The sequence below is a fragment of the Elgaria multicarinata genome, chromosome 2 (genome assembly GCF_023053635.1).
Source record: "Elgaria multicarinata webbii isolate HBS135686 ecotype San Diego chromosome 2, rElgMul1.1.pri, whole genome shotgun sequence".
Classification (NCBI taxonomy): Eukaryota; Metazoa; Chordata; class Lepidosauria; order Squamata; family Anguidae; genus Elgaria; species Elgaria multicarinata.
This window is the reverse complement of record NC_086172.1, coordinates 257,250-284,652: the sequence shown is the minus strand read 5'-3', so window position 1 is coordinate 284,652 and position 27,403 is coordinate 257,250. Positions and strand designations below refer to the sequence as shown.

Below are 27,403 nucleotides of genomic sequence, written 5' to 3'. Positions count from 1 at the left end.
GCAAAGCCACTACAGTGGATGCTCTCTTCTCTCTCTCTCCTCAGTCTCATCCTCTTCCTCTTCCCCTTCTGCTGTAACCCGTCTTTGAGAAGCAAGCTGTCACTTCAACTGACTGCATAGGGACAGTTTAAGTTTCCTCCTGAGAAGTGAGCACTCACTTCAACTCATGGACTTCCCCAATTGCGGCTGGTATTCCAACAGTCCACCGAACGCCCATAGCACAGCCACTTAGTGCATAGGGACAGTTTAAGTTTAATGAGAAGTGAGCACTCACTTCAACTCATGGACTTCCCCAATTGCGGCTGGTACTCCAGTAGTCCACCGAACTCCCATAGCACAGCCACTTAGTGCATAGGGACAGTTTAAGTTTCCTCCTGAGAAGTGAGCTTTCACTTCGACTCATGACAGCCGTTGACTTTACCACAGCCACTTCCTGGTGGATGCTTTGTTCCACCAGGATGTGGGTGAGGAGGATTAGTTGCAGCAGCTGGCCGTGCCTCTCTCCCCAACCACTGACTGCACAGGGACAGTTTAAGTTTCCTCCTGAGAAGTGAGCACTCACTTCGACTCATGACAGCCATTGACTTCACCACAGCCACTTCTCGGTGGATGCTTTGTTCCACCAGGATGTGGGTGAGGAGGATTAGTTGCAGCAGCTGGTCGAGCGTCTCTCCCCAGTCTCGCAATTCAAGTTATCTGAGAAGTGAGCTTTCACTTCGACTCATGGACTTCCCCTATGTGCGGGTGGTACTCCATGTTAAGTATATGAAAAGAAATACTTGCTTAGTCATTAAAACTGTGTGTGTATGGCTATCTCAGGGTTAAACAGAGAAAGTCTATCTGTGGGCAATTACCTTGAGATAGAGGCTGTTCTGGGAACCTTGCCAAGATTCTAAGTTAGCCTCATCACAGCTGTATGTAATGTAGATAAGAATTGTGTAGATCTGTATATAGTTTCTCACTTTGTAAAATGGAACTGATCACTGCTCTATGATCACTGCTCTCTGTACATGCCTCAGTGTGCTGATCTGAACTGATCTGAATTGAACTGCACAGAAGCCTGAAGGAAATAAACCAGCTCTGCTGTGTAAGACCTGCGTGATGTGTGTTTGTTTCTGAGCACAAACAGAGTTCCAGAAGGAGAAAAGTTCTGGCACAATAACCCAACAAAGGTTATGGGCCCAGTCCAGTCCAGGAAGCCTACGCCAGCCTAACCCAGGCAGAAGAACCAGAACTTGGTGGGAACGGTGCAGTATCAGAACCAGGAGTCTGCTAAAACAGAAAACTGTTGATGAAGGAAGACATCAAGCTAAAGCCAGTGCTGCAAAGTGAGGAAAAATCTCAGTCGGCTGACTCTGAGGGGGACTCTGAGCAGGAGGACGGTGAGATACAAATTCCTAAAGCAGAGGAAATGGCAGGAGCTAATATGTCTGGTTTGCATCAATTGTTGGAAAAGCTGAATGACTCTAACTATGCATTATGGTCTTACAAAATGCAAATGTATCTGATTCAGGCTGAACTATGGTATGTAGTCACAGAGGATCCACCAGATAGAGCAGATCCACAGAATGCTAAATGGTTTAAGGACGATGCAAAAGCAATGGCAGTTATTGCATTAGCTGTGGAAGACTCTCAAATTTCCTTCATTCAGTTTTTGAATACATCAAAAGAGTGCTGGAATGCGCTACAAGCTGTATATCAAAGAGAAACAGCGGGCAGTAAAGTAATTCTAACCCGGAAACTGTATGGAATGAAGCTGAAACTAGGGGAGTCTATGTCAAACCATTTGAAAAGCATGAGAGAAATCTTCAATCAACTCAGGGCACGAGGGATGGAGTTTACAACTATACACCAAGTCTATGTGATTTTGTCAAGTCTTGATTCATCATACGATGTGGTTGTCACCATGATGGAAAGTCAAGAGGAGGAGAATTTAACCCTCGAGTATGTAGCTGGAAAACTACTGGAAACCTATGAAAGAAGACAAGCTTCAAAACAACAGAGCCTTAAACTTCCTGTGGCTGAATTTCAACAAAGCCATAAATCTTCTGATGTGGTGGCTGCATTAAAGGCAAGGAAATGCTTTAACTGTGGTTCCACAGAACACTTAAGGCGGGATTGCAACAAGAAGAAGAAGAAGCTGTTGACAGCAAAGTGGAGAGAAGAAAACAAAATGAATGAAGCTGAATCAGCAAAGAAGTGTCTTCTAGCAAGAGTCAAAGAGACAATGAATCCTTGGTTTTTGGACTCTGGGGCTTCAATAAGTATGGCAAAAGACAAACTTTCATTTGTTACCTTGGAAACTTCTACTTCAGAGCGCAAGTGTGTTACCCTTGCAAATGGAACAAAAATCCAGATTTGTGGTGTGGGTAATGTATATTTTGATTGTCTGGGAGTTGAACTACAAAGTGTTTTATATGTACCAGAATTGGAAACAAACCTTCTAAGTGTGTTTCAGTTAACAGAAATGGGGTATGAGGTTTGTTTTACTGAAGAAAATTGTACTATAAAACATGGAAACAAGGTGTGTGTGCAGGGAATAATGAAAGAATCTTTGTATGTGATTAATACTTGTACAGAAAATGAAGTTGTAGCCAGCAAAGTCACAACAAAAACAATAGCCAATTGCAAACCACACCAAGAGTGTATCCATTTAACTCATAAAAGGTTTGGTCATGCTAACTATAGAACAATTTCTAAGATTCCAGAATTGTGTGAAGGGGTGAAAATCAAACCATGTTCTAACTATGTAGAATGTAATGTATGCAGTGAAACCAAGTGTCATAAGTCAAACATTCCAAAACATAGTGAGAGAACAACAAAAAGAATTTTTGAATTAATTCATGCAGATCTTGCAGGTCCTTTTGAGACAAGTCAAGGAGGAAACAGATTTTTCTTGTCTATTGTTGATGATTACAGTAGATTTGGATTTGTGTATGTGTTAAAACAGAAGAGTGAAACTTTTGGAAAGTTTAAAGCCTTTGTTAAGTGGAGTAAAAATAGATTTAAAGAACCTATAGCTAATCTAAGAACGGACCGGGGAGGTGAATTTCTCAGCAACCAATTTAAAAAATTCCTCAGTGATGAGGGTATACAACATGACCTTACTGCTCCATATTCACCATTTCAAAATGGAGTTGCAGAAAGGAAAAACAGAACCTTGCAGAACATGTTAAGAGCTCTATTGAAAGAGTCAGGATTGTCTAATCTGTTCTGGGCAGAAGCTTTGTCCACCTCAAATTATTTGTTAAACAGGCTTTACCACTCTGTACATGAAAAAACCCCATATGAAATGTTTTACAAAAGAAAACCTAGAGTGTCACATATAAGGGTTTTTGGAAGTAAATGTTTTGCTCATGTTCAGAAAGAAAACAGACCAGGAAAACTAGCTCAGAGAGGTTTGGAATGTAAACTGTTGGGATATGATACACAAACAAAAGGCTATCGTTTGTGGTCTCCATATCACAAAAGTGTAATTGTGAGCAGAGATGTAGTTTTTCATGAACAAATGCAGGAAACAAAACAGTATGTAAGTTTGCCTGTAGAACAGAAAGCTGTAGAAACAGAAGAAATTCCTGAACAATCTCAGCAAGAGAGGGAGGGGGAAGAAACTGTAAAGGAGGAAACTGTGCCTGTAACTATGCCAAAGCGACCAGAAAGGGAACGCAAAGCTCCAATTCGTTACTCAGATGAATACCAAAGCAAACAGGTTTCTCATAGAGCTTTACTAATAGCCTATGAACCTACTTCATTTGAGGAAATTCAGGAAATGGAACCTACAGAAGCTCAGGGCTGGCATGAAGCAATGTCAGAGGAAATCAGAGCAATGGAAAAAAATGAAACGTGGGAGCTAGTACCTTTACCTGAAGGTCGTAAAGCCATTACCTGTAAATGGGTATTCAAAGTAAAACAAAATGAGAAAGGACAGGTGGAACGTTACAAGAAAACAAAATTGTGTAGCAACCTCTAGTGCAGAAGCAGAATATATCACCTTATCTCTGGCTTGTAATGAGATTGAGTGGTATAAACAATTATTTGCTGATCTAAGGTTGGAAATTGAGACACCAGTAACCATATTTGAGGATAATCAGGCATGTATTAGTATGGCTACATCTGAAAAGTGTAAACCAAGAACTAAACATGTGGATGTTCGTTATTCTCATGTGAAAGATATAATTCAGAAGGGCTGGATTAAGCTTGAATATTGTCCATCTGAAATGATGTTGGCTGATTTATTCACAAAACCAGTATCAATGGTAAAACACAAAGAGATGTTTTTAAAGCTGGGTCTCAGATTGTAACACAATTTAAACAACATGCGCAAGAGGAGGACTGTTAAGTATATGAAAAGAAATACTTGCTTAGTCATTAAAATTGTGTGTGTATGGCTATCTCAGGGTTAAACAGAGAAAGTCTATCTGTGGGCAATTACCTTGAGATAGAGGCTGTTCTGGGAACCTTGCCAAGATTCTAAGTTAGCCTCATCACAGCTGTATGTAATGTAGATAAGAATTGTGTAGATCTGTATATAGTTTCTCACTTTGTAAAATGGAACTGATCACTGCTCTATGATCACTGCTCTCTGTACATGCCTCAGTGTGCTGATCTGAACTGATCTGAATTGAACTGCACAGAAGCCTGAAGGAAATAAACCAGCTCTGCTGTGTAAGACCTGCGTGATGTGTGTTTGTTTCTGAGCACAAACAGAGTTCCAGAAGGAGAAAAGTTCTGGCACAATAACCCAACACTCCAGCAGTCGACCGATCGCCCATACCACAGCCACTTAGTGTGTACGGACAGTTTAATTTTCCTGAGAAGTGAGCACTCACTTCAACTCATGACAGCCATTGACTTCACCACAGCCACTACTGCGGATGCTGTGGTCCTCCAGGATGTGGGTGAGGATTAGTCGCAGCAGCTGGTCCAGCTCCTCTCCCTGGTCTCGTCCCACCCCTCTTCCGCTGTAACGCCCTCTTTGAGAAGCAAGCTGTCACTGAAACTCATGAAAGCCATAGACTTCCGAAGCAACCTTTCACTGAAACTCATTCACTTCCCCAATTGCGGCTGGTACTCCAACAGTCCACCGAACTCCCATAGCACAGCCACTTAGTGCATAGGGACAGTTTAAGTTTCCTCCTGAGAAGTGAGCACTCACTTCGACTCATGACAGCCATTGACTTCACCACAGCCACTTTGTGTGGGATGCTGTGGTCCTCCAGGATGTGGGGATTAGTAGTAGTCACTGGTCGAGCTTCTCTCCCCGGTCTCGTCCCACCCCTCTTCCGCTGTAACCCTGTCTTTGAGAAGCAAGCTGTCACTTCAACTCATGGACTTCCCCTCAGAGAAAAAGCTAAGCTCCAGCAGTCCACCGATCTCCCGTAGCACAGCCACTACGTTTCCTGAGAAGTGAGCTCTCACTTCAACTCGTCTTGTAGTGCGCCCGCCGAGTTGAGCACAGCCACTACAGTGGAGGCGCCTGCCCGCCTGCCTGGGAGCCGTCCTTGTGAGGTAGCTGGATCTGCTGGGACTGACTCCCCCACAGATCTATGGCTTACTTGTGCAAGGTACCAGCTTTTCTGGGCCCGCCAACCCATGCCTGCCTGCCTGTCTGTCCGCCTCCCCCGGGGTGCTGCTGTGGTGGGGCATCTGCCAGGACTGACTCCTCGCCTGCTCTGCCCGCCTGGTGCCTGGGAGATGGGCTTTGCGGTTCGTGGCCAGCACCCTCCGGCACGCTTGCTCCCAGTCGTCCTCCTCTGTGCCCCTCAAGGCGTAACTGCTGGCTTAGAAAGAAACAACCAGCCATCTTTGCCTCACTTGCTCCTTGCGCCCGCTTACGGGTTGGTTTGCTATGCGTTAGTGCTCAAGCCATCCTTGCGGCACTACAATGCATGCTGCCTGCCTGCTTTCCCTCCCTTCTCCCCTTCCCACCTTGCAACGATGGTGTATGTGTCTTGCTTTGACTAAGGGGAGAAGTCCTTCCTGCGCTCACTTAGACTTTATCAAATTCAATAATCCCTTTTTCAAATGTGCAAGAAGATTTAGGGTTATCTCGTGGCATGTTGGGATTGCCTTGGAACTGGCCCCATTGAGCTGTCTGCAATTGCAACTTTAAATCCCTGACATACTGGAGTGTTCAAATTTCAAAAGTTCCCCTAACATCAGGGGATGATGGGATTGCCTTGAAACTTGGTGTCCATGGGGACACATGGGTAAGCTGTCATGGGACCAAAGGATAGGTTTCTAACATGCAAATTGACGTAGTTGTAGAATGGGACTTGATTTGGGGTGAGTTAAAAAGTTTAAGCCGCGCCAAAAATCAGGGGATGATGGGATTTGCTTGCAACTTGGCGTGCATGTGGACACATGGATAAGCTCTCATGGTGCCGAGTTTGAGGTTTCTAACATGCAAATTGACGGAGCTATCCCAAGGGGTGTGAATGGGGTGCCCGATTTTCATAAATTCCCCAAAAATCAGGGGATGATGGGATTGCCTTGAAACTTGGCGTCCATGTGGACACGTGGATAAGCTATCATGGTGCCGACTTTGGGGTTTCAAACATGCAAATTGACGTAGTTGTAGAATGGGACAATTTGGGGTGAGTTAAGCCATGCCAAAAATCAGGGGATGATGGGATTTGCTTGCAACTTGGCGTGCATGTGGACACATGGATAAGCTCTCATAGTGCCGAGTTTGAGGTTTCTAACATGCAAATTGACGGAGCTATCCCAAGGGGTGTGAATGGGGTGCCCGATTTTCATAAATTCCCCAAAAATCAGGGGATGATGGGATTGCCTTGCAACTTGGCGTGCATGTGGACACGTGGATAAGCTATCATGGTGCTGAGTTTGAGGTTTCTAACGTGCAAATTGACGGAGCTATCTAAAGGGGTGTGAATTAGGGTTATGGGTGGTGCGTTAGAGGGTAGAGCCGCGCCAAAAATCAGGGGATGATGGGATTTGCTTGCAACTTGGCGTGCATGTGGACACATGGATAAGCTGCCCTGTTGCCGAGTTTGAGGTTTCTAACATGCAAATTGACGGAGCTATCCCAAGGGGTGTGAATGGGGTGCCCGATTTTCAAAAATTCGCCAAAAATCAGGGGATGATGGGATTGCCTTGAAACTTGGCGTGTGTGTGTATACGCCCATGAGGTGTCATGGTGCCAAACGTGAGGTTTCTAACTTCAACGGAAAAAAAGTTGTTTACTTTTTTAGCTTTCAATGCAACCCTATGGGGGGGCAAAAACGGAGCTCCGGATCCGGATCCGGAGCTCCGAGCGGAGCGGAGCGGAAGTGGGCGGAGCGGAGCGACCCGCTCCGGAAAATGGCGGATCTGCAAGTGAAGCGGAGCGGGGGGTCCGTGCACACCCCTAATAATAATAATAATAATAATAATAATTAATAATAATAATAATAATTTTTTTATTTCTTACCTGCCTCTCCATTCTGATCGAGGCAGGGAACAATGGTAAATATAAAATACATAAAACTGAATTAAAACATAATATATATTGTTAAAACATCCTAAAATCATTTTAAAAACATCCTAAAATTACACTGGATAGGCCTGCTGGAAGAGATCAGTCTTTATAGCTTTCTTAAATGCTAAAAGACGGTTAAGTTGACAAGTCTCCTCCAGCAGGCCATTCCACAGTCTGGGAGCAGCAGAAGAGAAGGTCCTCTGGGTAACAGTTGTCAATCTAGTTTTTGCGGACTGAAGTAGATTCTTCCCAGAGGACCTGGAGGCTGAAATTGGAGGCTGACAACTATCCTGTGCAGGTGGGAGAGGAGGGAGGGTGAGTGGTTTTGGGGAACCGAGGTAAGAGTGCTGGAAACCAAAAAAAATCCTATGGCCTTCTCGACAGTGTTTAGTGGCCATAGCCTTAAGTCTAAATAATTACTGGCCAAGCTCAAATCTGCCTTTTTTGAACAAGGTCTTGAAAGAGGTGGTGGTATCTCAACACGTTTTCTTGGATGGAGCTGATTATCTAGGTCCTTTCACTCTGGATTTAAGCTCAGTTTTGAGACCGAAACAGCCTTGGTCAATTTGGTGATGGCCTCTGCTAGGAAATGAACAAGGGGGATGTGTCCCTGTTGGCTCTGTTGGATCCCTTAGCAGCATCCTGTAGCATTGACCATGGTCTACTCCTGAGAGGTCTGGCTAATATGGGACTTGGAGGCTGTTTAACTTTTGTAAACCACCCAGAGAGTTTCGGCTATGGAGCAGTATATAAATGTAACAAATAAATAAATAAATAAATAAATAAAAATATTCTATACCAGTTCTGTTTCTATTTGGCTGAGCATTTTATTTGGCTGAGCATTCCCAGAAGGTCATGCTGGGGAACTACTGCCCGAACCTTTGGCCTGTGGGGTCCCTCAGGATTCTTTTTTATCCTATATTATTAATTACTATTATTATTTATTGCATTTCTATACTGCCCAATAGCTGAAGCTTTCTGGGCGGTTTACAAAATTAAGACAATTCAAGTATAAAACTACAGTATAAAACCATAATATAAAATACAATAGAATCATAGAATAGCAGAGTTGGAAGAGGCCTACAAGGAGCGGGCCGGGGAGAGCTGGGCGGGACAACATTAGCCCTCCTCCAGTTGTCCGGCACCTCACCTGTCTTCCATGATTTTGCAAAGATAATAGACAGTGGTTCTGAGAGTTCTTCCGCCAGCTCCTTTATTACTCTAGGATGCAGTTCATCGGGCCCTGGAGATTTGAACTCATTCAAAGAAATTAGGTGTTCCTTGACCATTTGTTTATCAATCTCAAACTGCAATCCTGCCCCTTCAGCTTGTACTTCACTTTTTCCAGAGGGGTCATAGACCCGCTTTTGGGAGTAGACTGACCCAAAGAAGGAATTGAGCACTTTGGAATTTTCTTTGTGCTCTGTTATATGTGGAATTGGGATGCTTTTATTATACATTGCCACAAGTGCTTACTAGGCAGAGGGTACAATTTTATATATCTAATAAATAAATTAAAGTAATGAAATAATATAAATATTTTTTTTCTAATTTGGTTTCAGGAATCAAAGGAGAAATGGGAGTTATGGGAACCCCGGGAATTCAGGGTCCTCCTGGCCCAATAGGATTGCCTGGTATTCCAGGTGAAAAAGGTAAGAATTATATATAGATGTGAAATGAGGCCTTTGGATTAATTCAACCATTAAGCAATCTATCTTGTAACAACTTTAGCTTTCTACAAGTCAGATCGGCTACACAATGCTGTAGTGTATCCTGCTCAGGGTGCCAGCCAGCTGTGCCCTCCTCCAGGATTTATTTATTTATTTATTTATTTATTACATTTTTATACCGCCCAATAGCCGAAGCTCTCTGGGCGGTTCACAAAAATTAAAATACTTCAGCGCCCCTCTTTTTTATTTTTTCTCAACAGGCACTTGATATTCCATGACTACTACTCATGCACAATCCTCACTGGTCAATTCGGGGTGGGTGGGTTATTCCTCCTGAGTTTTTTTCTTCCATGCTACTCACAAGAGGCTGGTGCTTGGAGAGGATGGGAAGTGGGGAGGCGATGATTGATAGCTATGTCAATCATTGACTTCACCATAAATGAAAAGATGGAGATTAGGATTTCCCAGTCCCTTAAGAACAAGAATCCCAAAGGGAGGTGGGCTATATTTTCTTATTTTAAAATGTCATATGTCATGAACTACATGTATGTATGCATTCGTATAAATCTGCCAGCAGCTTTCCCATCCCAATCCAATCCATTTTGTAACTTGTGAAGTAGTTCTAAATAGTTTATCTGGGACATTGGAAAGCCACATTTGGATCTCTTTCAAAGGATGGGAAGGGGAACGGAATTGGATTGGGATGGGAATGCTGCAGAAAGAAGAGTTAAGCATTGCCCTGCACTGTTTTCCCACTGCGAATTGCCCCTTCTGCTGCTATTTGCTTTGTTAAGGGGGAAATTTACACCAGGACAATAATGTGGAGGAAAATCCATTGATCTCCAGCTTCTTCTCTACTCTGGCTGTTTGTTAAATCTGTATCATTAACACTGTTACAGATTGGATGTAATCCTGCTTCCAGCAATGTGTAGTCAGGAGATACTTGGAATAGCTCAATTAGAGGACCGTATGACCCTGCCTTCCCCCACTCTGCCTCTTCAGTACTTGCCCACAGCTGCTCTGAGCACATGCTGGGTTGCATTCAGAGCCTCTTCATTTCACATTGAAGTATCCGGCAGCCGCTTCCTCTCTAAGGAAACTGAGAAATGGAAGCATTGTACAGGAGGTGGCTGTTCCATAGTGTGTGCTATGGAAACACCTTGCCTTGTACAACTCCATCACACCAATTGTTTTTCCCTGGTCTGCACCCCTGATTTGGACCTCTGCTTCTTTAGCACGGAAAGTCCTGGTCCCTTTCACGATCGTAGCTATACTGGGGGACTCTCTTTTAACTTGTTTGCTCTCCCGTTATTGTGCCTGCCCCACTGCACCCTTTCTCCTTCCCCCTCCACTTCATTGGTTCTTGTTGGGTGATGGACATGGGAGCCTCTCCCCGCCCCCCTGTCTTTGTTGTCTAGCATTTTATTGATTCAATGTTTAATAAGCTGGGCGCTGTTTGTGCAGGCAAGGAGGCAGGGGTTGGAGGAGCAAAAGCCCATTCGACCAGCTCAATTCCTTTGACCTGGTGTGCTGGAGGGGGAGAACCACCCTGCCCTCCTCTTTCATCAGCAAGCACACATTCAAAGCACAAAAGAAAAACCGCAAGGATTGCAATACACGGGGGTGGAAGGGCGCTTTAATCCTGCATGGAGGAAATAAACCAGACTTTGACTGCTCCAAAATAAGATGGAAAAGGGAGGGGAAGTGGCAAAATGAGTGTAGGACAGGGACAATGTCATGTGAGTATCACTCTGCAAAAACGCATACCAACACATGGTGAGAGTGCAATAAATTGCTGGTGTGATGGAGCTCAGAGTGGGTGTTCTGAGTCTGATCCAGCATGTGACTACCATTGGGAGACAAGGTGACATAGTTACAATGGGGAAGACTATACCAGTTTCTTCACTGCAAGGCCCAAGGGCCACTAGCAGCTTTTCATTTCAAGTGTGAGCCTGTGCCTCTGTCTCTCATTCACTCAGATTGTCTCTTTTGCAGTAGCTAACAATTTGTTTAAATCAAGCCAAAATCAATGAAGAAAGATGTTTTTGAATGTGCTTTGTTATTATACTTCTTAGAAGTTTTGAGAATATCATTCTTACCCCTGACTCATACAGTTCTGGGCTTCTGGTGTTCAATACAGTGTGTTTATTGCAGGTGACACAGGCTTTCCTGGAGTGGTAGGACTCAGAGGTGATTCTGGTTTAAAAGGTGAAAAGGGTGAAGCCGGCTTACCTGGAGAGCCAGGATCAATGGATCATGTAGACATGGAAAACATGAAAGGCCAAAAGGGAGATCAAGGAAATAAAGGTCAGTAAAATTATACAATGTGTACAAGCACATTGTTTCTGTTGTATTTTATTATGTTCACATCTAAGCCGAAACAGTAGTTATTCTGACATGAACAACATGAACCTATTATTGCTGTGTTTAATTCCTGCCCCCTCCACTTGCCTTGCCTTGGAAACCATCTGGGTTTTGCAAGTATTCCTGTAGAATTTGGGGGGGGGGGGACCCAATATGTTACCATTCTTCCCCCACCCCCCTTGTCAGCAACCCTGCCCCCATACTTTGGCGAAGATGGAGGGGATAACTGGAAGTGGAAGGGCTTACTTGATAGGCCAGCTGGCCCAGCTCCTTGAAATGATACTTCTAAGAATGCTTGGAAACAGTCCTACAAGCTCTGGAGGTAGGGAGGGAGGCAAACCTGCCGGGTGAGTCCTTCCAGCCACTAGTTCTCCCCTCCACCTTCACAAAGATAAGGGATTCCCACTTGCTGGGAGAGGAAGTGGCAGGGAGAATTGAGGACGAGAGGCCTGCAGAAAAACTCCACAGTCCCCCAATATTTTTTCTTTTTATTTCTTTTTATTTTTTATTACAGAAATAATAAACAGAAATAGAAATGAAAGTACATAGAGTCATAATTATCCCTTCCACCTCCCCTCTGTTACAATATTATAACAATATTGTAACAATATTGTAACCGGTTGGTGGCCCAGCTACGCCCCTATCTGGACAGGGATAACCTAGCTTCAGTTGTCCATACTTTGGTAACTTCCAGATTAGATTACTGCAATGCCCTCTACATGGGGCAGCCTTTGAAGACGGTCTGGAAGCTGCAGCTTGTGCAAAATGCGGCGGCCAGATTGATAGCTGGAACAGGGAGGTTTGAGCATATAACACCGATTCTGGCCCGCTTGCATTGGCTGCCTATATATTTCCGAGCCCAATTCAAGGTGCTGGTTTTAACCTATAAAGCCCTACATGGCTTGGGACCACAATACCTGATGGAACGCCTACCCCAACATGAAACTACCCGTACACTAGGACCGGAGAAGCAGGAGCGGATTGGGGGGCTTCGCCTCCCATTAAGGTGGAGGCGAAGACGATTGGGGGAGCCGCGGAGAGTTGCGGAGCGGATCGAGGTGAAGGCGGATCTTTCGCCTCAATCCGGAGCTCCGCAAAAATGGTAAGGGGGATTTACTTGGCCCTGCCACTGTCGCTGCCGCCCATGCGGCGATGGTTGCAGAGCCAGGTAAGGGGGCAAGGGGGAGGGTGGGTCTTACCTGTGTCTGTCCCAGCCCATCCCAGTTTCACTAGAGCCCGCGGCTCAACCAGGAAGTGTAGGCCGCAATCGGGGCCTACAGTTCCTGGTTGAGCCGCAGGCTCTAGTGAAGCTGGGATGGGCCGGGACAGACACAGGTAAGGAGAAGGAGGGTGGGGGGCCTTACCTGGCACCACTCCCCACCACTGCAGAGCTCCGATTCGGAGCCGGAGCTCTGCAGCGGAGTGGAGTGGCCCCTAGGCGGATCGAGGCGGGGCGGAGTGGGCCCGATCTGCAATTTGCGGATTGGGCACGAAGAGGATCGGGGGGGTCCATGCACACCCCTACCGTACACTGCGCTCAACATATAAGGTCCTCCTCCGAGTGCCTACTCCGAGGGAAGCTCGGAGGATGGCAACAAGGGAGAGGGCATTTTCAGTGGTTGCCCCCCGACTGTGGAATGATCTCCCCGATGAGGCTCGCCTGGCGCCAACATTGTTATCTTTTCAGTGCCAGGTCAAGACTTTTCTCTTCTCCCAGGCATTTTAACAGCATTTAACAACATTAAGTTTGTTTTTAATGGACCCCAGAATTGTTGTTTTTAAATGGATATTGTTGTTTTTATACTGTTTTTTAAATTTTGTATACTTTTAATGTTTACTATTTTTAATTGTTGTAAACCGCCCAGAGAGCTTCGGTTGTGGGGCGGTATATAAATGTAATAAAATAAATAAATAGATATACACACACATTGTAACAATATATAAGCACATATGTATCATTCTTCATCTCTTAAACATTTTCTTCTTTATAAGTCAAAAAAATATAAAAAGAGGTTAAGTTAACCCATCACAAAAGAGGTATCTTCCATTATGTCAGCCAAAAGGATTTGAATTCTTTTGGAATTTTATTCTCCCGTTCTGATGAGATTGTGTATCCCATGAAACAATACCAGTCCTTACGAAATGTATCTTTCCATCTTATTCCTTTTACTAATCTCAATTTATTTGTCAGTTTCTCCATTAAGGCTACATGCCAAACCTTACTGTACCAATTTGTTAGCATGGCGCCAACCAAATCTTTCCAATAGGTGACTATAACCAGTCTGGCAGCAACCGAAAGATATCCTATTAATTGTTTAAATTCAACTTTTTCATTCTTCCCCTGAAATAATCCTAACAATGCTAATTCTGGTAATTTAATAACTTTTTGCCCCAATATCTTTACGATTTCTTCAAAAATTAAGTCCCCCAAAACTTTTATTTTAGCACAACTCCACCACATATGCTGAAAAGAACCTACCTCTCCACAGTAGTAATTCTCCAACAGTATTGAGAATTAGATTTATTAAATCGTGCCACCCTTACTGGAGTTAAAGACCATTTTTGCAAAATCTTTAACATTGTTTCCTTTGTTAACATTGAAACTGATTTGATGGGAATTTGCTCAGCAAAGTTGACCAATCTGTGCCCTCTACCTTGATAGACCAGTCCAACTCCCATATTTTCTTTAGACCGTCAGAACCTCCCATCTCTAAATTAAGAAGGATGGTGTATAGTTGAGACATGAAACCTGTGTTAGTGCCTGTAGCAGACTTGATTAAAAGTTCAAACTGTATAAGAGGATGGGTGGCACATTCCTTAACATGTAATTGTCGTATAAATGTGCCCACCTGGCACCACTCCAACCATATAATATTGAAGGCCTTCAGATGGGTTCTCCACAAATCCCTAGAGAGAAGAGCATTATCATAATAAAAATCCTGCATTCTATACAGCCCTGCTCTCTTGAATGCTTCCACCCTAATTTGCCTTGCATTGCTAATAAATTATGGATGACAATATAATGGGAGTAGTGGAGAAAGATTTGGCATTAACTTATTCAACCATCATCTACAGACATTAAATGGTCCCATAAAAGTAGATATTGGGCTCTTAGCCACTTGTTGTAGTAGTCGTTTTATGAATAGGATGCTTTCAGAAGGTTCTATATCTAAAAGAAGTGTATCTATCTGTGCCCAATGCAAATGGACATCTTGTAAAAGAACAGAAGTCAGATGTCGGAATTGGTATGCTTCATAATATGTTTTAAATAGTGGAATACCCCATCCCCCCTCTGACATAGGTCTATACCGATGCACCTTAATAGTTCTGGAATGCTTACCCTTAAATATAAAAATTTCCACCTTCCTCTGCCATGAGTTAAGTATTTGATTAGAGACCTTGATAGGAAGCACATAGAATAGATATGACAGCTTAGATAATATTGACATTTTAACCAATGCTGTTTTAACCAATGGTGTTAGTTTAGACCATGCTTTAAGATCTATTAGAATTTTCTTCTAAACATCTCCATAATTAGCTCCCAGTGCTTTACTCGGATTCTTAGTCAGATACACACCCAGATATCCAAACTGCTTGTTTGGCCACAGCTAGACCTAAGGTTTATCCTGGGATCATCCAGGGTTCGTCCCTGCCTGAGCACTGGATGCCCTGTGTGTCACCTAGATGAACAGGTTTGACCCCTGGACGATCCAGGGATAAACCTTAGGTCTAGCTATGGCCTTTGTTAAGGGAATGCCAAGCTCTTTAGATATCTTAAGTTGAAAATTTTGAGGTATATTTAAGCACATTAAATCTGATTTGGCCCAATTAACCCTTAGCCCTGAGACTTGTTCAAATTGATTCAATTCTAACTGAAGTACTGGGGCAGCTCGAAATGGGTCACCTACATTAAGAGCATGTCATCTGCATAGAGACTGATAAGATGTTCGGATCCACCAACCTTATTCCATCAATCATGTCATTTCTTCTTAATGAGTTGGCTAGGAATTCAACTACCATTACAAATAATGAACGACAAATTGGGAAAATATATATTATTTCCCAACAAAATCCCAACAAAAGGTTACCAGAGTATGGATAACTATAGTTGGGCTCTCTCTGTCCAGTAGGAACATAGTTGGAATATCACCCTAATATGATAAAAGGTGTTCTGTGCCACCAAGTCCACCTGTGCCTCTAATGACAAGACTGGATCCAAGAGCACCCCAAACTATGAACCTGATCCTTTAAGGTGAAAGTAACCCCCTCCAGAACACCTTGAATATTACTCATCAGGCAGAAGAAGGAACTAGAAGATTGGCTATTCTTGACTTGATATTGACCAATAGAGATGACTTAGTGATTCTAAGTCATCTCTAATTCTAATTACCCACATGTTTAGTTTTTAATCGGTTTTTAATGCTTTATGTGTGTATGTACTGTGTTTTAGAGTTTTAAATTTTGTATACTTGGTTTTACCTCAATTTTAGAATTTCTGTAAACCGCCCAGAGAGCCCTGGCTATGGGAGCGGTATATAAGTGTAATAAATAAATAAAATAAATAAATATTAGTGGATAAAGTGACAATAATGGAAACTCTGGGGGAAAGTGACCACGTCATACTTCAATTCTTGATTTTAAAGGAAGCAAAAGCAGAGTGTAGCCATACACTTACTCTGGATTTTAGGAAAGCCGATTTTAATAAACTCAGAACTATGATAAGTAAGGTCCCATGGCAAGTGACCCTAACGGGAAAAGGAGTCCAAGATGGGTGGAAGTATTTAAAAAAGGAAATTTTAAAGGTACAATTACAAACAATTCCAACAAGGAAAAAAGTAAGAAGACAACAGAAGAAACCAATGTGGCTTCACAAAAAGCTAAGAGATGACCTGAAAAGAAAAAAAGGATACGTATAGGAAGTGGAAGGAATGCCAGGCTACAAAAGAAGAGTACAGACAGGTAGCGCAGAAGTGCTGAAATGGTGTCAGGAAGGCTAAAGCTGAGAATATGCTGAGACTACTGAGGGATGCTAAAAGCAATAAAAAGGCTTTCTTCAGTTACATGAATAGTAAAAGAAAGAGGAAAGAAATGGTGGTTCAACTGCTTAATGAGAATGGCAAATTGATAACAGATGACAAAGGCAGGATCTACACTACTGCTTATAACAGTTTATAATGGTTTTGACAACTGTTCAGGCCTAGGACACATTACATATACAGTTTTCAAACCATTTTTAAAGTGTTGTATCCTGCTTGGTGTAGATCTGGCCAAATAAAAGGGCGAAGTGCTCAATTCCTACTTTGGCTCAGTCTTCTCCAAAAAGTGGGTCTATGACCACCACCACCCTGGAAAAAGTGAAGCACAAGCTGAAGGGGCAGGAGTGCAGTTTGGGATTGACAAACAAATGGTCAAGGAACACTTAACTTCTTTGAATGACTTCAAATCACCAGGGCCTGTTGAACTGCATCCTAGAATAATAAAGGGGCTATCAGAAGAACTCTCACAATCTTTGCAAAATCATGTAAGACAAGTGATGTGCTGGGCAACTGGAGAAGGGCTAACATTGTCCATATCTTCAAAAAGGGCAAAAGGGAGGAACCAGGGAACTGCATCCATCCCTGGGAAATTTTTTGGAGCAGATTATAAAGAAGTCAATCTGAAAACATCTTGAAAACAATGCAGTGATTACGAGAAGCCAGCATGGATTTGTCAAGAACAAATCCTGTCAGACTAATCTCATAGAATCATATAATCATAGAATAGCAGAGTTGGAAGGGGCCTACAAGGCCATCGAGTCCAACCCCCTGCTCAATGCAGGAATCCACCCTAAAGCATCCCTGACAGATGGTTGTCCAGCTGCCTCTTGAAGGCCTCTAGTGTGGGAGAGCCCACAACCTCCCTAGGTAACTGATTCCACTGTCGCACTGCTCTAAGTCAGGAAATTTTTCCTGATGTCCAGCCGGAATCTGGCTTCCTTTAACTTGAGCCCATTATTCCGTGTCCTGCACTCTGGGAGGATCGAGAAGAGATCCTGGCCCTCCTCTGTGGGACATCCTTTTAAGTATTTGAAGAGTGCTATCATGTCTCCCCTCAATCTTCTCTTCTCCAGGCTAAACATGCCCAGTTCTTTCAGTCTCTCTTCATAGGGCTTTGTTTCTAGACCCCTGATCATCCTGGTTGCCCTCTTCTGAACCCGCTCCAGCTTGTCTGCATCCTTCTTGAATTGTGGAGCCCAGAACTGGACACAATACTCTAGATGAGGCCTAACCAGGGCTGAATAGAGAGGAACCAGTACCTCATGTGATTTGGAAGCTATACTTCTATTAATGCAGCCCAAAATAGCATTGGCCTTTCTTGCAGCCATATCGCACTGTTGGCTCATATTCAGCTTGCGATATACAACAATTCCAAGATCCTTCTCGTTTGTAGTATTGCTGAGCCAAGTGTCCCCCATCTTGTAACTGTGCCTTTGGTTTCTATTTCCTAAATGTAGAACTTGGCATTTATCCCTATTAAATTTCATTCTGTTGTTTTCAGCCCAGCACTCCAGCCTATCAAGATCACTTTGAAGTTTGTTTCTATCTTCCAGGGTATTAGCTATCCCACCCAATTTTGTGTCATCTGCAAATTTGATCAGCGTTCCCTGCACCTCCTCGTCCAAATCATTAATAAAAATGTTGAAGAGCACTGGGCCCAGGACTGAGCCCTGCGGTACCGCACTCGTTGCCTCTCCCCAGTTTGAGAAGGTTCCATTGATAAGTACTCTTTGAGTCTGATTCTGTAGCCAAATGTGAATCCACCTAATAGTTGTTCCATCTAGCCCACTTTAGCTAGTTTGTTAATCAGAATGTCATGTGGTACTTTGTCAAAAGCTTTGCTGAAGTCAAGATATATGACGTCCACAGCTTTCCCACAGTCCACAAGGGAGGTTATCCTATCAAAAAATGAGATCAAATTAGTCTGACAGGATTTGTTCCTGACAAATCCATGTTGGCTTCTAGTAATCACTGCATTGGTTTCAAGGTGTTTACAGATTGACTTCTTTATAATCTGCTCCAGAATTTTCCCAGGGATGGATGTCAGACTGACTGGTCTGTAGTTCCCAGGTTCCTCCTTTTCGCCCTTTTTGAAGATAGGGACAACGTTAGCCCTCCTCCAGTCGTCCAGCACCTCACCCATCATCCATGATTTTGCAAAGATAATAGACAAAGGTTCTGAGAGTTCTTCCGCTAGCTCCTTCATTACTCTAGGATGCAGTTCATCGGGCCCTGGAGATTTAAACTCATTCAAGGAAATTAGGTGTTCTTTGACCATTTGTTTAGCAATCTCAAACTGCAATCCTGCTCCCTCAACTTCTGCTTAACTTTTCCCGGGGGGTCATAGACCCGCTTTTGGGAGAGGGCCGAGGCAAAGTAGGAATTGAGCACGTCAGCCTTTTCTTTGTCATCTGTTATCAATTTGCCATCCTCATTAAGCAGTTGAACCACCATTTCTTTCCTCTGTCTTTTACTACTCACGTATCTGAAGAAAGCCTTTTTATTTCTTTTAGCATCCCTCGCTAATCTCAGCTCATTCACAGCTTTAGCCTTTTGGCACTTCTGCGCCACTTGTCTGTACTCTTCTTTTGTAGCCTGGCCTTCCTTCCACTTCCTATATGTATCCCTTTTTGTTTTCAGGTCATCTCTAAGCTTTTTGTGGAGCCACATTGGTTTCCTCTGTTGTCTTCTATCTTTTCTCCTTGTTGGAATTGTTTGTAACTGTGCCTTTAAAATTTCATTTTTTAAATACTCCTACCCATCCTGCACTCCTTTTCTCATTAGGCTCCCTTGCCACGGGACCTTACTTATTATAGTTCTGAGTTTATTAAAATTAACTTTCCCAAAATCCAGAGTATGTGTATGGCTACGCTCGACTTTTGTCTCCTTCATAATCAAGAATTCAAGTATGACGTGGTCACTTTCCCCCAGAGTTCCCGTAACTGCCACTTTATCCACTAAGTCATCCCTATTGGTCAATAACAAGTCAAGGATTGCCGATCCTCTAGTTCCTTCCACCACTTTCTGTAGGAGAAATTTATCACCCATACATGTCAGGAATTTCTTGGAAGGGCCGCTTTTGGCAGTAATGGTCTCCCAACAGATATCAGGGTAATTGAAGTCCCCCATCACTACTACATCACACTTCCTTGAAACACTGGCAATTTGTTTCTCAAAAGTTTCTTCCTCGTCTTTCCTTGATTGGGTGGTCGGTAGTAGACTCCGATTATCATATTCTTTTTATTCCTAGCCCCATTTATTTTAATCCAGACACTCTCGACGGGGCTCCCAGTCTCATCCGCCTGTATTTCTGTGCAGGGATAGGTATTTTTAACATATAGTGCAACTCCACCTCCCTTTCTATTTCTTCTGTTCTTTTTGAACAAGTTATATCCTTCAATTGCTATATTCCAGTCATGGGAGTCATCCCACCAAGTTTCAGTTATACCTATCAAGTTGTATTTGCCTTCATGTAATAAGAGTTCAAGTTCATTCTGTTTGTTTCCCATGCTCTGGGCATTAGTATATAGACATTGAGGACTATGTTTTTTATAGTCTGGCTTTGTTCCTACATTGTTGCAGACACTATTTTGGGACACTATTGGAGCTGTTCTCTGTACTGTGGTGCATTGGCCTTCATCCATTGTTGCCTCGAAATTTACGTCTCCCGCCCCCGTAAGATTCAGTTTAAAGCCCTCCTGATCAAGTTCTTCATGCTGTGGCCAAACATCTGATCTCACTTTTTGATTGGGTAACCTCCCTTGTGGACATAATATATCTTGACTCCAGCAAAGATTTTGACAAAGATATTCTGGCTAGCAAACTAGCTAAAAGCGGGCTAGATGGAACAACTATTAGGTAGATCCACAGTTGGCTACAGAATTGGACTCAAAAAGTGCTTATCAACAGTACCTTCTCAAACTGGGGGGAGGTAACGAGTGGGGTACCACAGGGCTCAGTCCTGGGCCTAGTGCTCCTCAGCATTTTTATTAATGATTTGGATGAGGAGGTGCAGGGAACACTTATCAAATTTGCAGTTGACACAAAATTGGTTGAGATGGAAGACAGAAACAAACTTCAAAGTTATTATTATTATTATTATTATTATTATTATTATTATTATTATTATTTATTTATATAGCACCATAGCTGGAGCGCTGGGCTGAAAACAACAGGATGAAATTTAATAAGGATAAATGCCAAGTTCTACACCTAGGAAAAAGAAATCAAATACACAGTTACAAGATAAGAATACTTGGCTCAGCAATACTACAAACGAGAAGGATCTTGGAATTGTTGTAGATCACAGGTTGAATATGAGCCAACAGTGTGATGTGGCTGCAAAGAAAAGCAAATGCTATTTTGGGCTGCATTAATAGAAGTATAGCTTCCAAATCACGTTCCTCTCTTTTCAGCACTGGTTAGGCTTCATCTTGCATATTGCATCAATTTCTGGGCACCACACTTCAAGAAGGATACAGACAAACTAAAGTGTGTTCAGAGGTGGGCAACGAGGATGATCAGGGGTCTGGAAACAAAGCCCTATGAGCAGAGATGGAAAGAACTGTTCATTTTTAGTGTGGAGAAAAGAAGAATGTGGGGAGACATGATAGCACTCTCCAAATACTTGAAAGGTTGTCACACAGAGGAGGGCCAGGATCTCTTTTTGATCCTGCCAGAGTGCAGGACACGGAATAATGAGCTCAAGTACCACCAAGATCAACCTGGTACATGACCCAGGGTGGCACTGACACATAGACCTCCTTCAGGATGACATTTTCCTCCTCCACCTTGTCAGCCATATAGAGACTATTCACCAATGGACAACTATATATCAGACTCATCATCAGAATCCTCGATAGGCAATATCTCTCCCATCACCAGATGACGTGGACAACACAACAGATAGAGCTTTACCATCAGAAGACATGACACATTTTATTGAAAAGATATTAAGAATGGCACAGTCCCTCGCAATCAATACTGGCCAACCATCAGGATACCTTAATGACCCTCTCTTTGATACTGTATACCCAGAAACATCAGCACTGGTAGCAATCCCATGCCTACCAACCCTCTTACAAATGTCACGGCAATCGTGGAAGCGCCCATCATCAATGACACCGACTTCTACGTGTCTAGAAACCTTATACTGTGTGCAGGATAAAGATGCAGGTTTCTTATTCATCCCCCTGAAACCAAACTCCATCATAGTGGAATCAGCACAAAGACAATCCACTTAGACTCGCAGTTCACTAACTTACAAGGAGGGCCGCAGATTGGAAACGTTGAGGCACCAAATCTATTCATCCGCTGCATTGAGTCTTAAAGTCTCCAATTACCAACCCATGATGGCATGATACCAATTATTCTTATGGGATAAAATGTCATAGAATCATAGAATCATAGAATAGCAGAGTTGGAAGGGGCCTACAAGGCCATCGAGTCCAACCCCCTGCTCAATGCAGGAATCCACCCTAAAGCATCCCTGACAGATGGTTGTCCAGCTGCCTCTTGAAAGCCTCTAGTGTGGGAGAGCCCACAACCTCCCTAGGTAACTGATTCCACCGTCGCACTGCTCTAACAGTCAGGAAGTTTTTCCTGATGTCCAGCTGGAATCTGGCTTCCTTTAACTTGAGCCCATTATTCCTTGTCCTGCACTCTGGGAGGATCGAGAAGAGATCCTGGCCCTCCTCTGTGTGACAACCTTTTAAGTATTTGAAGAGTGCTATCATGTCTCCCCTCAATCTTCTCTTCTCCAGGCTAAACATGCCCAGTTCTTTCAGTCTTTCTTCATAGGGCTTTGTTTCTAGACCCCTGATCATCCTGGTTGATCTTTCCAAGATCTTTCTCGTTTGTAGTATTGCTGAGCCAAGTGTCCCCCATCTTGTAACTGTGCATTTAGTTTCTATTCCCTAAATGTAGAACTTGGCATTTATCCTCCCAATGTGATTACTAAACAGAGGACCAAAGGGAGCTCACCTGCATTTTTCAAAGTGAAGCAATGAAATTATCCAGACAGCAAATAAAAACGTCCCGCCATCAAACGGATTGTGCGTCTAAGGTGGCTCTATTGCATTATGAAGGCATGCATGGTTGTGTTCAGCAGGTCTGACACTAGAAAACAGGTCTAGAATAGAAGATCTCCCGTTTGATGGTGAGGGCTTATTCAAAGCATCTACGAATGAGGCAATGGACACAATTCAGAAGGCAAAGAAGATGGGCATAGCTCATCGGACCCAGTACTTCTCATCCAAACGAAGATGATGGTACTGGCAACAAACTCCATATTATAGACAATCTCAGGATCGCCTCCCTCGATACCAACAACCTCAACAACAGCAGCAAAGAAAGCCAGCTTCAATATCCCACTTTCTCTACCGGAATTCTGACACCATGTCTAAGTAGCGTCTTTGAGTCTTACCACCCGGTGAGACGGAGCCCATATTTTGGGAAGATTCTTGCGACATTCCTACCAATTTGGACATCCATCACCATGGACACCTGGGTCCTCAACATCATAGAAGCGGGGTACCAAATAGTGTTAGAAGCCCCCCTCCCCTCAATATCGTAATTTGTGATAGGCGGCTTTTATATTGCATTCCTAGTTGAGTTTTTACTATGGAATGGCTGATTTCATGTTTTGTTGGAATCTTCCATGTTATCTAATATTTTTTAATTTAGTGTTTTTTTCTGTTTCTTCTTGTTTCCATTTTCCTCTTTCTATGTGTAACACCTCACATTTTCCTATCCCGAATTCCATTTTCATGTCTGTTTTCAGTTTTTCCTGACGATTCCCATTTTTGTATTGTGTCATTCTTCTTTTATCATTTTGTAGCTTTTCAATTTTGTTTTCAATTCTGAATTGTGGTTTTGGTTTGGTGTCTAATCTCTCTGTGTTGTTGTTTGTGAGGAGTTATTGCTGTTTGTTTCAGATGAGGACTACTGTGGCTGCTGAATAGATGACTATGTGGATTTCTTATGGGTTTCAATCATTATTAATGTATGCTGTGAGTTTACTATTCATTATATTTCTGAGTTTCTGCATGTCCTTGTTAAACCTTATTCTTGGTAGTGGGTTTCTTTTCATCGGGTCAATTTCTCTCCTTTTTGTTAAATTTGTCTCAGTTTCTTCCATCGATTGCTGTTCTGTGTTTATGTTTCTTGTGTCGTTGTGTGTTTTGGGTTGTGTCGTCACCTAGTGGGGTTGTTGTGTCTAGAGTTACTGTTTCTTCTATAGGTGTTTATTTACTTGTTGTTGCTGCATCTGTGCCTTGTGTTGGTATTCTGTTGTGCTATTTCTTCTTTAATTTTTTGAATTTTATGTTCCATTAGCCTTTTGTTGTTGACTATGACTATTGTTTCAAGCTGTGTGCTTAGCCTTGGTGGTTGCCTGTGGAACAGGCAAAACACATCTGGGGGAGTTTGGGTGGTTATTCTTTTCCTTATTAATTTCCTGTCCATTTCCATTTTGGCCAACGGTTAGGTTCATGCAATGTTCTTTGGCCTTGGTGCTGCTCATTCAAGGCTTTTTTCCTACTTTTTCTAACCATTTTTTTAAACAGGGTGATTAGCCCTGACTAGGAGTGGTTGGCTAGGGTCCTCGGGTATGTTATGCCCATGTAACTGCGTAATATTACAATAGCTCAGCCATTTAGGATTTCTATCCTAACAGTGAAAGATATTCTGATGCTGTGTGTGCCTTATCTATAAGACCCTACATTCAGAACCGATTTTCTAATGGGCAGAGTCACCCCACACATGCTCAGAGGCACATCTCTACTGTCGCTTCACATATTTTGGATCTCAACATTAGTATTGAAAATTATGTTTTAGGGCGGGGGGGCAGGTGGTTGGACATTGCGGGCGGGGGATCGGAACATTGCGGGCGGGGGATCGGAACATTGCGGGCGGGGGGTGGGGGATCGGACATGGCGGGCGGGGGAAGGAGAATGGGGCCGGGGGGGGAGATCGCAGATGGGGGGGAAGGAGATTTTTTTTAAAAAGACACCACTTACTGTTTCTGTCTCCTGCGCTGCTGCCGCCACTTTAAAAATTAAAAAATGGCGGCCGCAACTGCTCTCCTCCAGAGCTTGTCATGGCTCACATGTGAATAAGGGCGAGATCTTGCGTTATTCATAATGCAAGTTCTCTCCTCCTCTCCCCCGGATTTTCAACCAGGTCTAGCAAGGCCCTGATTATCTGGATCCATTCCAGTCTAGGTTCAGGCCTGGTTTTGGGACGGAATCAGCCTTGGTCACCCTGATTGATGATCTTCGGGATAGGGACAAGGGGAGTATGACCCTGTTACTATTTCTTGATCTCTCAGCGGCTTTTGATACCATTGACCATGGTATCCTCCTGGATCGCCTCTGTGAGTTGGGGGTTGGCGGCACTGTTTCACAGTGTTTCAGCTCATACTTGCGGGATGGAGTCCAGAAAATAGCATTGGGGGAATGTACTTCTGCCCCATGGCAGTTGAACTCAGGACACCATCCTTTCCCCAATGTTATTTAATATCTATATGAAGCTGTTGGGAGCAGTCATCAGGAGATTTGGGGATATAAATGCTGATGACACCCAGCTCTATTTCTCTGTAACATCTGAATCGGGAGAGGCTGTGCACATTCTGAACCAGTGCCTGGATACAGTTATGGCTTGAATGAGGACCAATAAACTGAAGCTAAATCCCAATAAGACAGAGGTCTTGTGGGTTGGTGGTTCCCAGGTCCAGGAATTGGGGTGTTTGCCTGTTCTGGATGGGGTTGTACTCCCTCTGAAGTAGCAGGTCCATAGTTTGGGGGTGCTCCTGGACCCATCCTTGTCACTGGAGGCCCAGGTGAACTCCGTGGCTCGGAGCGGCCATTACCAACTTTGGTTGGTATGCCAACTACACCTGTTCCTGGATAGGGATAGCCTTGCCACGGTCATTCATGCACTGGTAACCTCACGATTAGACTACTGTAATGCAATACGCTCTATGTGGGGCTACCCATGTGTGTGGTTCGGAAGCTGTAGCTAGTGCAGAACACAGCAGCTAGGTTGCTCACGGGGACAACCAGCTCTGTTCATATAAAACCAATGTTTAAAAAAATGCACAGGCTACCTGTTAGCTCCTGAGCCACTTACAAGGTTATGTTGTTAGCCTACAAAGCCCTAAACAACTTGGGACCAGGATACCTAGCAGACCGCCTTCCCTTATACACACCCAGATGACAATTATGATCCTCAGAGGAGGCTCTACTGGCTATTCCAAAATGAACAGAATGCCACCATGAAGAACCTTGGTAGTGGGCCTTCTCTGTGGCGGCCCCCACCCTCTGGAGGACCCTTCCTCATGCAGTTCAGGAGGTGGAAAACATAATATCTTTTAAACGTCTCCTGAAGACATACCTTTTAATGCAAGCTTTCCCTGGTTTTTAATGCAGCTAGTTTACATTGCCTTTTAAACATTAAATGTTTTAAATTTATTGTATGGTATTGTATGGTTTTTAATTGTGCACTGCCCAGGGAGCTTCGGCTGATGGGCAGTATAAAAATGTAATAAAAATAAATAAATAAATGATATGAACCAAATATTTATGCTTTCTAGGGCAACAGGGGCCAATAGGAGACAAGGGATCTCCAGGGGATCCTGGGACAGCAGGAATGCCAGGAAAGGATGGGGAACCTGGTCTGCCTGGCCAAGCAGGTAGGAAACCCTCGGGGGGGGTGTTCCCCCCCCAGCACTAATTGTTGTGAAACCTGTTAACTATTATGCCAATTGTATAGAATTGCTAAGTGATGAAATAATCTAGGAAGGCAACATGATATATGTATCTGTAAAGGAATAAGCTTTATTATAATGTGTATTCATGAGCCGTAGGAAGGAATGTAATTTTTATATTTCCCTTCTCAATTTAGGACCAAAAGGGGACTCAGGTCCACCAGGATATCAGGGTGAATCAGGACCTCCTGGACAAAAGGGATCAATGGGAGAAATGGGCCTGCCAGGTAACATTCACTTTATAACTTTGGTAAATTTGGAATTTTGCATTATTTTGATACATTATTTTATTTTTTAGGGAAGACAATTATTACAATATAACGTAATTTGAACTTTTAATTTTAGGACAGGCAGGAGAAAAAGGAGTGCAAGGGTTTCCAGGTGAGGCAGGTAAACCAGGATTTCCTGGAGGGAAAGGTGTGAAAGGTTACAAAGGAGAGCCTGGGCTTCCAGGAATTGGCTTTCCAGGTGACCCTGGTGACAAGGTATGCTTAATACTCCTTGAAAACTGTTAAATATTCTAGATCATGTTCAAGTTATTTTGCTAAAGCATCTCTACGCTAACTGACAGTGGCATTCCAGGGTTTCAGGCAGGGATCTTTCCCTGCCTACCCAGTGATACCAAAGAATAAACCTGGGAGTTTCTGCATGCAAAACCTGCACTTTACCATGCATGCCCCTCGCCAAAATGTAATTGCATTTACAAACGCTAAACAATTCAAATAATCCTCTAATAAGGCATATAAACTAGACTATTGCTGAAGGAGGTTTTATTTAATTGTACTGTTTATGTTATTGTTTTATTTTAATCCATTTGCTTTTATGCTCTGTTTTAGTTAAGATTTTGTTAATCTGGATTTTATTGGCAGCTGCCTTGAGAACCTGTTTATTTGGTTAAAAAAGCAGGATAGAAATTGATAGTGATAAACTATCGCAAAACTATCCCACTGTTCTGTTAGCGCCCTTATCTTCAGATCTCCTAGCTCCCAAACCCCTGTTTCTAGATAGAATCCCACTGAATCCCACAGAATCCCACTGAAATCAGCGGTGCTTAAGGGCAATTTAGATATTACAGGAGAGCCTTCTC

At 43.2% G+C, this 27,403-nt stretch overlaps 1 protein-coding gene across 1 annotated transcript in view; it reads left to right on the top strand.

The window, feature by feature from the left end:
• Window positions 1-27,403, top strand: part of LOC134391978 (collagen alpha-1(IV) chain-like) — a 185,857-nt gene that overhangs the window by 86,467 nt on the left and 71,987 nt on the right. Inside the window, exons 25-29 of the mRNA XM_063115900.1 lie at window positions 9,043-9,132; window positions 11,305-11,457; window positions 26,143-26,241; window positions 26,454-26,543; window positions 26,662-26,801. Of these exons, the coding sequence (XP_062971970.1) occupies window positions 9,043-9,132; window positions 11,305-11,457; window positions 26,143-26,241; window positions 26,454-26,543; window positions 26,662-26,801 (572 nt within the window). The remainder of the gene's footprint in view (window positions 1-9,042; window positions 9,133-11,304; window positions 11,458-26,142; window positions 26,242-26,453; window positions 26,544-26,661; window positions 26,802-27,403) is intronic.